Source organism: Lepisosteus platostomus, chromosome 8, assembly GCF_059453375.1.
Source record: "Lepisosteus platostomus isolate fLepPlt1 chromosome 8, fLepPlt1.hap1, whole genome shotgun sequence".
In the NCBI taxonomy this organism is placed as follows: domain Eukaryota; kingdom Metazoa; phylum Chordata; class Actinopteri; order Semionotiformes; family Lepisosteidae; genus Lepisosteus; species Lepisosteus platostomus.
In genome coordinates, this window is record NC_142618.1 from 3428164 (window position 1) to 3442431 (window position 14268).

The window sequence follows — 14268 nt, forward strand, 5'->3', positions numbered from 1 at the left end:
TGGCAATATCGCTTAAGTGCTTTGTAGCAGATCCCATGTGGGATATGAGATGTGTTTGTTTCAGTATTCTTTACTGTACCTTCTGCCACACATGGGCCTTCATTCCATCACATCCCCTTCCAGTTTCCTCTTTGCTCGGCTGCTCGGTTTCGAAGGACTGCCTGATCTAGGCAGTGTCTGGCTTCATTATTCTTCAAAGGATATTCAGTGTATTTGAAGTTATTTAAGGTCCTTTTTGTGCCTTTCTATAAATTGATCCCCAAACTGCTCTGAAAGCTCCTTGGTCTTCATGGGTGAATCTTTCTTTGAAATGAACTACCTGAATAAGGGATCTTGCAGAAATACAGTAGAAGCACATACTATATTTATTCTGAAAAAAAACCCCACTGTTATTGCACTAATAGACAAATAGCTGAAGATAATGGTACCAGCTGATATATACTGTAATAGCGTTATTGAATTCCTAAAGATAAACTGGGACCATATGGATTCAGTGGCTCTTGGTGATGAGAAAGCTGGGATCTGGTTCTTACACTGGCTCCGGGTTATTGTAGCAGTAACACTGCAAGACATAACATTTTTCCTGATGTGATCAGCAACTTTTAAGATTTTGGAATAAAAGAAAAAAATATGCTGTCGAGCAACCGCAGGCCCATAGTCGTATAGCAGGTGAACTGGCGCAAAGTGGTGTTCTTTAGTGTTAATGAAGCATGAGAGTTGGAATCGGTCTGCTGCAAGAGAGGTCGCTCTGAAGTTGCCCACTCTCCTTTCCCAGATGGCATTCCAGCACTTTACAGCTTTCTATTCCCCTCGACTGAGGTCCTGATTCCCCGCAGAGTGCAGCTGAAGTCTGGGATCGGTTTCTTTGCTTCTAATGGCTCTTCGGCCTTTTCTCTTAAAACAAGGCTCTGGGACACAGGAACTGCTGCTCCTTTAATACCAGGCTGCTTCAGGCGGATGATGAGTTTGAGCCTTTGGGTGCTGGTTAAGTATGAGGGACGCCTGGAAGCTGGAGAGGAATCTACACGAGTGGGATTCTCTCAGCTCCAGGGAAATGTAAGCTTGACAAAATCCTAGTGATCAGGAGAGAGCCTTTGACACAACCTTCTGGGCTGATTTCACTGCTGCCTTACCAGGGCTGCCAACAGCTTGGCACACTGCGAGCAGCCGATAAAAGATTGAGTTAGCGAGTTGACTTATCAACACTGGAACAACAGTGAGATCTTAAAACCATAATATGAAGTCCACAGTACAGTATAGCCGTTCATGCACATTTTTAAACTGGATACCTTGCATTGATTTATGGCTTTCCCACAAAATACAGTAGGTGTGTTTATAGAGTGTAGTCAAGAACACCGATAGCAGTATGTTTTAGTTGAATAAGTATTAATGCAACAAAAACAGTCAACCGCATAACATCGCAAATGATCAGTTAATTAAAACTATGCCAAAACATTTAATCAATGTCGAGTTAGTCCTATATGTTTTACTTATTCTAAAACTGTACTGTAGTTGCATTCTCTGGATAGCATTCTTCAGGATAGCATTATGAAGTTTGGGCCATTAAGCTTGTCCATTAAAAATACTAAGTGTGGAGTCAGTACTGTTCTTTATTTTGATAAGGCAGAAGAACAGTTCAGTCTGTGTTTCCACTCTGGGATAGAAATGGATTAAGTAACTTTGTTCAGTCTTTTCAAAACACTTTTTTTTTCTGAGAAGTTTCTCAGTGAATGATGTGTTCATTTTTTCTTTCGTATTCCCTGACATTCGTCCAAGATAAACACTAATTAATGTTGTTAGAGCACTAATCCCCTCATGAAGGCATTGATCCTCCTTTCTGCTAGCCTTTACAGATTACGTAAAGTGATGTGCAGAGGCTTTTAAATCACTTATCTGTAAAGTACAATACTTGGAATTGATACAAAGTCTAAATATTAATACCCATGTTACTGAGGCTTAATAAAATCCTTTCTTCCTTTCTTTACCTTTGATATACAGTACTGTACACAAAATCAGCTTTACAACTTGTGTGGCAAGAATGAGTCTTTAGTGATATTAAAAGGGCATCTTCCTGTTTACTTCACAATCTGTTTCCTGGTGAATCATTCGAATCACCACAAGGGATACATTTGACTGGTTAATGTCACCGAGTGTCTCGCCATACCCTTCATTAAAAACCTGCTCGAGCCACTTTGAAGCCATCACACATCGATGGCCACGGAATACTCCGTCTGTCGTTACTTAATTATTCCATTTCATTTTCTGCATTTGCATGTGTGTCTTTTAATTGTCTTGCGCCAAGAGCCAAACTCTTCATCTGTCTCCATGTTGAAGCCAGGCCAACAATAACAACAGTACAGTAGTGCATCACTGAGTTATCTGCCACAGTCCTGAGCTGCAGTTCTACAGCACGAGAGTCATCTTCCTCAGGATGCTTACCTTAATCAAGCCCAGAAATAGATAGCTGGATGATTTTGATTTCAGACGTTTGCCCTACCTAATATGTTAAGCAACAAGGTCACAGTTAGTTCATAACAATGAACTAATGATAAAGTAGTTAAAAAAGGGCTTTCTGCACCATATTACAGTACATGCAACCTAGTCTTGATGAATGAGACTTCAGAGTGAAAAAGAAAACTATTTTGGATGTTATGTTAGCTAACCAATACAAATTGCTGGGAGAACTAGCTAGATGAAAGAACAGAAATATGTGCTGTCGTTGGCAATCCTGTCTAGCAGTAATATTAATGATAACAATATGGTGCGCTCGGAGTGGCAGGCTTCGCTCTGATGTACAGCAGATACAGATACACTGCTGGAGGTGCCGGAAGGGTCCGTCGAGCACACAGACTGGCAAACGTCTTGGAGAAAAGGGCTGTTAGCAGCCAAAGAACTACAGAAGCTGGGCCAAACAGCCTCTTGGACGTCTTCTTGGACTCGTTTACGTTCTTTCATTGGTGGTGCTTGACTTTGCCCTTTTCCTTAGTTTTTACTCTCGTTTCTTTCGTGAATTCAGGATGTGTTTACATACAGTGCAGCAGTCCATGCCCCTCCCTTGTACATTAATACCCATACTTTGTATTCCCCCCCCTTGTTAATATTTTTCTCTGGGCACGTTAAGGTCAGTTTTGTTGTCCGTTATTCCAAATATCCCTTGACTTTGTTTCCAGTGGCAGCCGTCTTCCCGGTGCAGGTTTCCTAGGTTTATCCGGAGTGCCCTGCCCAGTATATAAACACATTGCTTTCGCCTGTCTCATCCTGCAGCTGTGCTCGGTCTCCCACGTCCACACCATCACTTCCGTCACAGCGCCGGAGTGTGCTACAGGGAGAACAGATCATAGCCGCTGAGCTCCTCGAACAACAGACTCCACCAATCCCAAACCGCAGGCGCGAACTCCCAGGCATGGTCTTTTATGGCGCCCGGCACGGTTTATTCGTGAAGGGAAATTGAGATTTTCTTTTCCAAAAATTTTGATTAAAAAAAAAAACAACAAACCAAGTAATGCTTGAACTGGATTTAATCTGATAATGCAGTGAATAAGTTGAGGTCCACGTCTAACAGAGAGGCCTATCAGTGAAATCATAGTACTTAAGTATATAATAAAGGTCAGGAAAGAAGAAGCTATTCAGCTATTTGGGTAATTTTGTAGCTGATGACTTATTTTTCCAACTGCGTCAGCAAGGTGCTCAGCTTTATCTCCGGTTGCAAGCTATAGTTAAGCAGTTTTATTTTTTAATGCCAACAGCCCATGCTTGTGTTCCTCAGGGTACTCTGGCCTTAGCTGCCTTGTTGAAGGAGCTGTTAAAGCAAGTGCCTTCTTGCTGCTTTCTTCCCCGGGAGAATGTCCCGTTTCTGAAGAGTCCCGCTGAAAGGATAAAGCTGTGTGCACACACCCCATAAGGTGAAAGGTTCAAATGGCACTTTGGGATCCAGAAATAGGGAAGAGGCATTTTGACTTCATAATGAGAATTTGGTATTTTAGGAAATACAGGATTTCTTAGACCGGGCTGGTTTTTGTGCTGTTAAAGCAATTCGACTGCTCCAAGCTGCCCTCTACTTCCACACCCCCTCTTCCCAGAAAAATGTGGCAGGGGGGTTTGGATGAATATCCGTAGCGGTGAGACCGCGGCGGTGAGCAGGCCCCTGTCTCTTTCCTCTCTTCCACACCTTCACACAACGGAAGGGACCGGCTGCTGCTGCCGAGCCAAGAGGCTTGACCAGTCTCCAAACCCATTCACGCCAAAACCCTGCTTAGGGACTGGCACTAAAAGTTTCGGTAGAAATTGTGTGAGGACACCCTAGAATGAAATGGGCGTGCTTTCATAGTTGCGCTCATCATTAATGAACACATGGGAGCCATTAGAATTGTTTTGCTTTTGAGGGGAACGGCTGCAGTGAGAAGTTAATTAGAAGCAGGGCTGTATGACGAAAAACAGCATCTGCTCCGCTTTATTCCTATATGGATCAGCAATGGAGGAGAGGCAATAACATAGATGACTGGAATCTCTGGCGCTGATAGAAAGGGTCTGTGCTTCGTTTGCTACCCAGCAGTTCAGGAATATATTCAGAGCACATTTGTAAGGAAAAAAGATACTAGACACTGTACACTAGGCATGTTAATACCGTTTGCTACTGATCTGAAGTGCTGCCGAAAGCTTGGTGCATTTTGTAATAAACTTTCTACTTGTCCTTGGTCTTTCTCTTAAGATAAATTCTGAGCTCTTTAGAAATACCATTGAATACCTCAGATTAATTCCAGTTTTAAAAGATGCCCAATGTTACCCGGTGGAAGTCATCAAACAGGAACTTCCACTTTTGACAAAAAGCGACATGCGTAAATTCCTATCATCCTGATCCATCCCACCTCATTCCGGCCTCAAAGGGGTTTCAATGTGGAATGTTTGCAAAAGAAAGAAGAATTCGACTGCAGATTGGAGTTGCGCACTGAAGTTTATCAAAACTTTCTTCAAGGGAGGAAGGCTTCATCTCCACAGCCTAATACTCACTCCATGTGATCTGTCCGTAGTGCAGATAAAACAGACCTTTCCATGACCCGAGCTGGCAGGACCCTAACTCATTGTAATAGTGTTGTACTTGTTGTTACGGGGTTCTGTTCATGCCACTGGTTTTATTTATCTGGTGTCCATGACCCCACTGTGAGAATGAGTGTATGGCTGCTGACCCCGTTCCATCTGGGACTCTTCAGCTTAGAAGAGGCAGGCAGACAGCGAGTGGGCCTTTTGAGCACGTGTATGGCCAGTGCAGCCTGCTTCTGGAATTGCTCCCCCTGGTGGGCATAGCTAACCACTGCTCCGAGCTCAGCACACGCAGGTCGTAAAGACCTTGTCTCCTCCACACGTATGCAGTTCCAGTCCTTGAGGCCCAGAAGGCAGGAGGCTTTCCAGGTCTTTCGAAAACATCCACAGATGAAGACCTCTGAAAAGAGGTTTGTTAAACTGGGTCACTTAATTGATTCGTTCATTTAAGTCATTAAGAGCAGAGGTGGAACAAAATCTCACAGACACTGCATCTGCATTCTAACCTGTGCTGTCCAAACTGTATTTACTCCCTACAGTAAATACCCACAGCTCTTCTAAGTGCTAAAATATGATTTCATTTTATTAAATAAAAGGGGTAGTCTTAACTGAACTGAAGTAAAGGATTGTAAGGGAGTTGTACAACTGTTGTCCGTAAGGAAGGATACTTAATTTGAAACAGGTATTTATTATTTCATTAAGTTTTATAAATACTAATTATTTTACTGCAGTAAAATGTTATTATTTAACAAAGTTGTTCAATGTTGTAGTGTACTCATTGATTCATCCTAGCACGGAACTCTAAATCTTCCGGGTGTATTAACAGCGTTCAGCTAACTGGTTCCAACCCTGATAACTACAAATCCATGGCTCTCTGAGGAGCTGCAGTGAAACAGTGCCCTTTTGTACTCCTTGTCAGAACTCAGTGTGTTCACCTGGAATCACCTTTATACACTGTTGGAAAAAATACTGTAGCAATAAAACCACATTTACCAAATCATATCAATTGGCATACAAAGTGTCTAAAGAAGAGTGTGCCTACAGTACCTTTGTCTGCAAATGCCTATTGTGATTTGAATGTTCAGTACCTCTTCAGGAGTGACACCCAGCCCTCAAACCCCAAAAGGACTGCATGCTTCATACAGATTCTTTCTTGTTCTGATATACAGCAGTAGAGACTGTTCATGGGCATCATACATTGTGCAATCCACATGCTTTCCATTGGAGAAGTGTACTGTACTTGATCTCAGAACTGACCAGATCTAATTTGAAATCAGCATTTTTAAAATCCTTTTAGTTCGTTTTAAATCAGATCTGAACCTGTGGTACATTGTCAGTCCCATTGTAATGCACTATGTCCCTAGTCCGTGTCATATAATTTGTCCAGATAAGCACCTCAGTTTCAAAGAGGGATGACACTGAGCTGATCGCTAGATACCACATGTGCAGTGTACAAGTGTGCAATATGTAGAACACTGCTGCTTTCTCATGTAAACCTGACTCCTTTAAATTCACTGTTTTTCTGTTGTACACACTCACAGGGAATAAGCCACAGTTTCAGAGACGTCTTTAAGAAAAACATCTTTGTTAATCTCGTTCTGTTGATTGCCTTCAGTGCAGTTGGCAATAATTAAAGAGTAGCTTCTGGAAACTAAACCTACAGTAACTGCGGGGGAAATCCTTGTGAGTTTACTTGTGCACGTGACACCAAGAAGGCAGAACGTGACTCCGCTACACTTGTGGAAATTGTATTTGTACACAACTGTCTGAATGTTATGAATTCGTGATTAGGGGTTGGATTTTGCATTTAAATAAGATACAAATGGTTGATTTTGGCATAGAGTGGTTTTGCTAAAATACTACAATTAATCAAATGACTAAATGACACCCTGCAAATTACTGTAAATTAGCTGAACTATAATGACACAAAATTGTGATTATGTCTTTCATTTTAATTTTTTTTTATATTTTAATTTTTTGATAATTATTACATGGTAATGAATGGGATAAATCAGGGGTTCAAAGATGTATAGTAAAGTGAATTGATCTGGCCCTGGGTGGCCACAGCTTCATATCCTCTGTGTACATTTCCCCCATAATTGTCCTTGTCTCTAAAATCAGAGAAGCTGTGTGAAATGCAGAGTCAAAATTCTAATAAAAAAACCTCTTACTGAGAAAAAATAAACTAATAATTTTTGTCTGCACTGCTTACGCTTGTGAGTTGTGAGAAATGGGCTTGAATACTACAGGCTAAAAAGGGTTTTGGTTTTTTTCTGTCCACTGTGTTTTTAGTTGGCTGTTTCACCTCCTCATTACCCTGGAAAGTGAGTGACAAGGGACTCACCCTTATTAATTTGTTATCTTGCGAAGTCATTAAGCAGCTTTGACGTTGGTGTTTAGTTTGCTTTGGCAGTAAGACTAAGTGAAGTTTAGCTGTGTACAATTTCCTGTTAAAGAACATAATACCTGGAAGTGTCCATGTAAACATCAAGAGGTAGTTCAGGAACATTTTAACTTCAGCGTGCAACTAAATAAATGTGAAGCTTGAAAGCTCACTTTATTTTTAACTCATACCTGATGTTTGAAGTATGTAAGAGGAGAGGAAGAAACTAAAAAAAAAACAGTCTCCGTTAACCAAATGCCAGGGATTTATGAATTCAGGATGAAGACATATTGCTTATTCTGGAGCTGAAGTGTAAATATTAACCACTTGCAGGCGTCTGTGGCCTCTGTGTTGTGCTGTACTCCCTGGAGTGGAATAGAACTGAGGAGATTAAATGGTTAGTTATACACAATCCATGTTCTTGCCAAGACATTTTGGATTTTAAGTTATTAAATGGCATTTATGTACAATTCTCGGTGGGTCCTCATTTTCTTTGCTTTTCCAAAGTTGATGTACAGTATCTTCCAGGGCCTTTTCATTTATGCTGGAAAAGGGGTTAAGGCCTCCTAAATCCTCCTAAATGTTTTTATAGTCTCTTGTAGAAACAAGACTTGAAATGCAAGGCATTAGTTTGCATGTGTTTGATAAAATAGTGTATTGCTTGTCTTCTGGACCAAATGTTACATGCTTTGCAAATAATTTAACAAAATGACAAATAGTATCAAAGTTTAGAAAGAAGAGGCTGTAACAAATTAAATCAAACAAAGGATTGTGCACATAAGTCTGCTTTTTGGTCCTTGATGTCTCGCGGCCTCTAATCACATTGCATGTGTTGTGTACAGTGTGTAGAATGGTTTCAATAAGCCTGCACAAATGCTAGGAATGCATGAGACAATGGCACACCCTACCAAAAAGCTTCAAATCCTTTTTAAAAGAATAGACAGAAAGTCACTTTACATCATAAAATATGGAATACTGGGTTCACACAGGGTCATGGACGTAGATTTGCATACCTGATTCAAATATTTGTTGGAGTTATTTGCAGGTATACCACATAAATTCACGTACATTCAGGGTAAAACATATTGCATATACGGTATGAATGTTTTAAAAACTTAAAGAGAAAATGCATTATTTTCTCATTCTTCTTTTTTTCGTTAGGTTCTACCTGGGAGAAATCCATACGTCAAATCGGCTTTGAGAGGTAAGAGATTCGATTTTCTGAGCCTGCATTGTAAACAATGTCTATTAGGGAACAATTTAAAGCTATGTTTACCTATAAGATAGTATATCATACCTGCTGCCACAGTTTTCAGCCTATGAGCCTGATATTTGCCAAATTGAACATAAAAGCATTCACTATTAACTTAGGCTTTGTGCTCTGATTTCCACCAAGACATCTGTAACAGTGATACACTGAGTAAAAGCTGACACAAAATGGAATTCAGCAATGAGGCATTACACAATTTGTTGAGAGTTGAAAGTCCATTATTTACACTCATTGTGCTGAAGAGAGAGATAGGTTTATAATGACATAAAAACATCACTATTGAGAAACTGATGGAAATGTGGGAATTTAGTGCTTTTTGATTCAGCAGATCTATGTCTTGTATTTTCTTTTTAAATGTTGTGTATCTTAAAAGCTTTATATTCCTTGTATTTGTTTTTGTTACTGCCTTTATGCAGTTTTTTCACTATATTTCTCTGCTATTTCTTCTGCTTCTGAGCATGAGATGATGAGCTGCAGCACAAATAACGTCAGAATAGACATAAATTAAATTCATTCTATAATCGCAGCTGGCCTCTCTTTAGTTTTTTTAATATTGATGGATATATGTGGACGTATAAATTAATTCAGTATTCCACAAAAAGTTTTTTTTTTGTTTAAAAAAGGAACAAACTACAATCTTAAAAACAAAGTATTTATTGTATTCTTGGTACATTTTGGCATGAAATTGCCTGGCGACAGTTTTTGTTTTTCGAAAGTCTGCAATTTCCAAATTCCAGTATAATGAGTGTGTGCACTAAATGTAATAATCCCATTGTTTAAGTAGTTAGATGCCTTTTCAGGAGCTCTACCCAGCCAACCTGTTTATTATAGAAGCATTATGACAGGGATGACACTTGGTAGAAAGAAATGTGAGAGTTTTGTAGTTCCAGAGCTTGGTAGTGGTTTTTAATTAAAAAAAAAACAATACACAACTACCCTAAACAGACCATGCCAGCCTGGCCAGGCAGGTCACACTCAATGATGAAGTGCTCTAAAACATGCAGTCGCACCACGCGACAGCACTGCCCAGGATGTGGTTTGTGTACCCCAGTCCCTCTTGGGGTCCTGATCCCCTACAGAGTCCTGCAGCAAGTGGAGCTCTCCGGCTCGCTTCGCAGTCTGACTGCAAGATCCTCTTTTCTTAAGCACCAGCTAATTACTTCATAATTTAGTGGCCAGCTGCTTTGGTTCCATTGTGACCGATTTCACTACCCCCTGCATTTAGATCTGATACCGGGACGAACTTGTTTACAGAGCAGGCTGGGGGATATGGATCATTTTTTAATTTGTAAAATTCCTTATGCACATCATCTTCAGTGCAGCTCCCGGAGTGATTTTTACATTTCTGCTGTATCACACTTTTTGAAATGTTCCATTAAACTGAAAGTACTGCATATTTATCATAAATCTCCATGTGGAAAAGTTTTCCTCCTTCAGTTGAATGCAATAGAAAAGCTTTGGGAATGGTGTCCTTGCTTCATTAGGATGCTGGGAAATATTACAAAAGCGTTCTTCAAATGTTTATTTTTTTGCAAATTTCGGGAGCAAGTAGCCAGGATGCTATTTTTTTTCTGACAGAACAAAATTAAGTATCGACTTTATTATTATAACTTCTCACCTTACGTGAGGGCATACATACTGTATATACCTAGTGAACTTTGCCCTAGCGTGAATATGCAGGACTTATTGGTGCTGTCAGTCTGTTGAGCTGCACTTTTCACTTTCATTCATTCCTTTGCATGTTGACTTACGTGCGTATAATATCCGATTGCAGCCTCAAGGGTCATAACATGAAATATGAATATGTTATTTTTCAGTCCTATAATTTTTTTTAAAACTAAGAAGTGATCTTTTTTGTAAAGAACTGTTACAATATAAAAGTCAGAATGACGGGACTATCGCTTTTCGTGGGTTTTCTTTTGCTTGGATTTACAGCAGTAGTGGGATGTCAGCTACAGTGATTCTCGTCCTGCTGGCACAGGGTACTTTTACTGAATCTCAGTACTAGACAGGAACCTGAAATACTGGACTGGTGTAGCTCTGTGTCGCACAAATGCCCTTACAGAATATTTAACTTGTGCTTTGCTGGTTAGGTCTACCCACTTAAACATATTTATTAGAAATAAATATTCTTCAAGGTCTGGACTAAATGGATAATTTAGTATGAGGCAAAACTTTTGCAAGTTAAGGTTTGTGTTTCTGTGCCTGAACTAAACCAAAATGTACTATTTTATTGGTATTATTCTTTATTTAATTTTATAAAGTCACTTTCCAGCACTGTAAGATTTTAGCAGCACTAAATACAAGATGAAGCTGCCTAGACTTTACAACTGTTTGCTGTTTAGAAGTCCTCCTTCAGCCTTCTTTTGCTAGTGTTGTATGTCATTTCTAAAACTGGCAAGGAAAGAACCTTACGTTTTAAATACGAGTAAGGGATTGTAAATTGTGAATTATTTTTCAGTTTTAAGCTTCAGGCTTATTCTGCAGAACGGTTATGGCAGTAAAGCTGATCAATGTCCAAAACACCCTTGCTGAAGAATGTGGTGCCAACCTGTCTTAACACGGTACACAATATTACATATTATTCTATTGCACATCTGGTAAAAACCTTTCTGATGGTGCAATGCCTAAAATATTTAGGGCAGCATACAGTACAGTAGTTTCCTTTTTGGCTTCTCTTTGAGCATGTTTTCACAAATCTTTAAATCACTTTCTTTCATAATTGTGATGGAATTGATGGAATATCAAATTATTCAAATTATTTGCTTCAGACTTCAGAAACATTTATGAATAATGGGATATATAAATATTAATTATGCACTATATTTTCATAACTGTTATTATGAAGAGTTGAATGACATGCTGGTTGCTATTATGTGGTTTTAAACAAACCACCTAAAATCTTTGGACCAATCTCTTTCGTCTTTGGGTCTTTGGGGTGGTTTCTGAGTAGCATCTGAGAATCTCGAAAGCCGGGGTTAAAACTTTTCTTTCATCGCAAAGGCAAAGAGCATTTGCCACTATGCTCCCACTAACTCTATACTTTTATTAGAAACATAAACAACATATAAAAATAGAAACGGATAAGTGAAGAACATGGCAAAGTTGATACTCAGTGAAAAAGCTGTAGGAAAGAGATACTTTTGCATTTGGTTGTATTGTAAGTAAAACCAGTGACTCCTTCCTAAAAGATTCCAGCAGAATAGATAGCAGATGTCTTTTGTACTGAAGCCTGTAAGCTCACAGGATAAACAAATAACATTATTACATGGGTTCAAGACCTGTAGATTGCACTCAACAAGAATATCAGTCACAGTATCAAGGTCAAGCAGGAAATGTAAACTTACAGGCAAACAAACAGAGTCTGATAAATAGTTTGAGTTCTATTTTTGATATAGAAGTTGAAGATGAATTCATATGAACTGAATTATATAGAATTAGTGAGGGTTTGTCTTCTAAGGAAATTACATTGACTGTAATTCCAACATTACACATGACTCTGGGTGTCATACTGAAAAAAAGCACTTGATTTTTTCTGTCTAAAACAGACAGAAGGAGACTTCCTGTAAGTACAAGTCTTGACAGAGTTACTCCAAAAGAATACCTCACAGTCAACAGAGACTGACTGCTCCCAGGGTCATTAACGAATATTAAGATAAATTTTATTTAAGTCTCAGAGAAGAAAGGTATTATTTATTCAAAGGATGGTGGGTTTCTGGAACAAGCTGTGCATCCATGTTTTAGTTGATCCTTTGGGATCTTTCAAGAAACAGTCTGAAACAGATTCACAGATCTGTAACTTGTAACACACTGATACCCAAACAAGCTAGTCAGAGTGACCTGTGACCAGTGTTATTTTATGATGTTTCCATGCTCTGACTGTGTGTTTGGTACAGAATTTTGCCATCACACCAGGATTTACAAGACAAGGAACCATTGGAAAAGTCACGCCCTATAAAAATGAAAGGCTGCAATTCAAAATATCTTAAAGACTGGAAAACTTGAATTATTTTCATGGGATTAAATTTAGGATTTTAAAAGATAGTATAAAAACGAGTCTTGCAAAACGTAAGAAAAAAGCCATATAGCGAGTCTTAGATTTTATGTTGGTGTTGACAGCCACAGAAATGAATGAACAATGTGGTGAAAAAGAGGGCCCGTTGAAATTTTGATTTTCATTTTTATCAAGATTTTAAAGCATAGAGTGATTTTTTTTCTTATTGAAAATATTCTCATCTGGCAAGAAAGAAATAATGAAACAAGATGAATTTAACAAGAACAAACGCGTGTTTCATATTTATTGGCTGGTGTCGCCCCAATGCATTAAAGAACCCTTTCAATCTTATTTTTCTTGCAGCTCCAAAAAATTTCAGGTCCAGCAAAATGTAGGGCATTGCTAGTGTACGATTCCTGCTGTGATGCAGATGATGATTTATTCACATTTTTTGAATTTTATGTGGTCTTATGTTATAAATATAAACAAGACATCTGACTGGGGGGAACACTGGTTCGTGTTGTCTTGTGCTTCACTCATTATTTTAAGATAACAGTGCGTACACTGGGTTCCTTCAAGAAATGGCTGGATGAGATCCGAAGATCTGTTAGCAGCTCCACAAGCTACGTGGGCTGAATAGTTTGCCTCCTTTCTCATGTTTCAAATCGGCATTTAAGACGCTTTCGCTGGAGGATTTTCAGAATGTAATATGCTACATAACTGTATATTCAAGACAAATGAAATCCATGATATACTGTATAAGAGAGTGCTGATAGGGAATTTTTGTCAGGAATAGCTGCCATACTTAACAAGACGAAAATGGCAAAATGATGAGGAATTAGCTCAGATAGAGCTGCCCTCTTCCCTGGTGGTGGCTAAGGTTCCAGGAGCAGAAGAAAATAAGAACTCTGCATGTACTTTCACACACTCTGAAGTGGTGTGAAGGGCCAAAGCCCTGTAGCGGCCACAATTTTACAATATTGGTTGGCAAAAAGGCTCGCAAGAATCTCTGTGTGAAAATAACCGTTCAACCGTAGCTCCAGGGATACTTTGTAGGATTAAAACAGCTAGAGGCGCATTAAATGAAAGCGTTTGTAATGGATGAAAGTAAAAAAATCCACTGAATATAAAAATAGCTCAAACTGCAGTTGGATTGATCATTTAGATAGGAATTGTTGCCAGCAGTTTTTACAATGAAGCCCATTTAAATAAAGTAAGCAGTGATTGGTACATTTCCAATGAGCAATACAGAAAATGTACCTTTAGGAATCATTTTATTGCTCTTGCACACACCGCCCTGCGCACACGTCCAGTAGTTGAGTCCTCCATTATCACCGCCTCCCTTTCAGTGGGGGTGAGGGTTCCTGGGAACTGCCAATGGCTCAGCCCAGCATGCTCTGGGGAGCTAGTCCCATGTCTTCCACATTTGTGTTGAAGCAGAGCTAAGCAAGCTAGGTCTCAAAGTCCATGAATCTTGGACTCAAGGTGCTCATCCAGGCGACAGCATTCACAAATGAGCTCTCCCTTTCTCTCTATCCAGAAATGAAATTCTCTCTGAAACCACGCACTACATGGGCCTCATAC

At 39.4% G+C, this 14268-nt stretch overlaps 1 protein-coding gene across 4 annotated transcripts in view; it reads left to right on the top strand.

Annotated features, from left to right (window-relative positions):
* Nucleotides 1-14268, top strand: part of piezo2b (piezo-type mechanosensitive ion channel component 2b) — a 199198-nt gene that overhangs the window by 71045 nt on the left and 113885 nt on the right. For all 4 annotated transcript variants that reach the window (XM_088642072.1, XM_088642069.1, XM_088642071.1 and 1 more), the window contains exon 4: nt 8582-8624. In XM_088642072.1, the coding sequence (XP_088498198.1) occupies nt 8582-8624 (43 nt within the window). The remainder of the gene's footprint in view (nt 1-8581; nt 8625-14268) is intronic.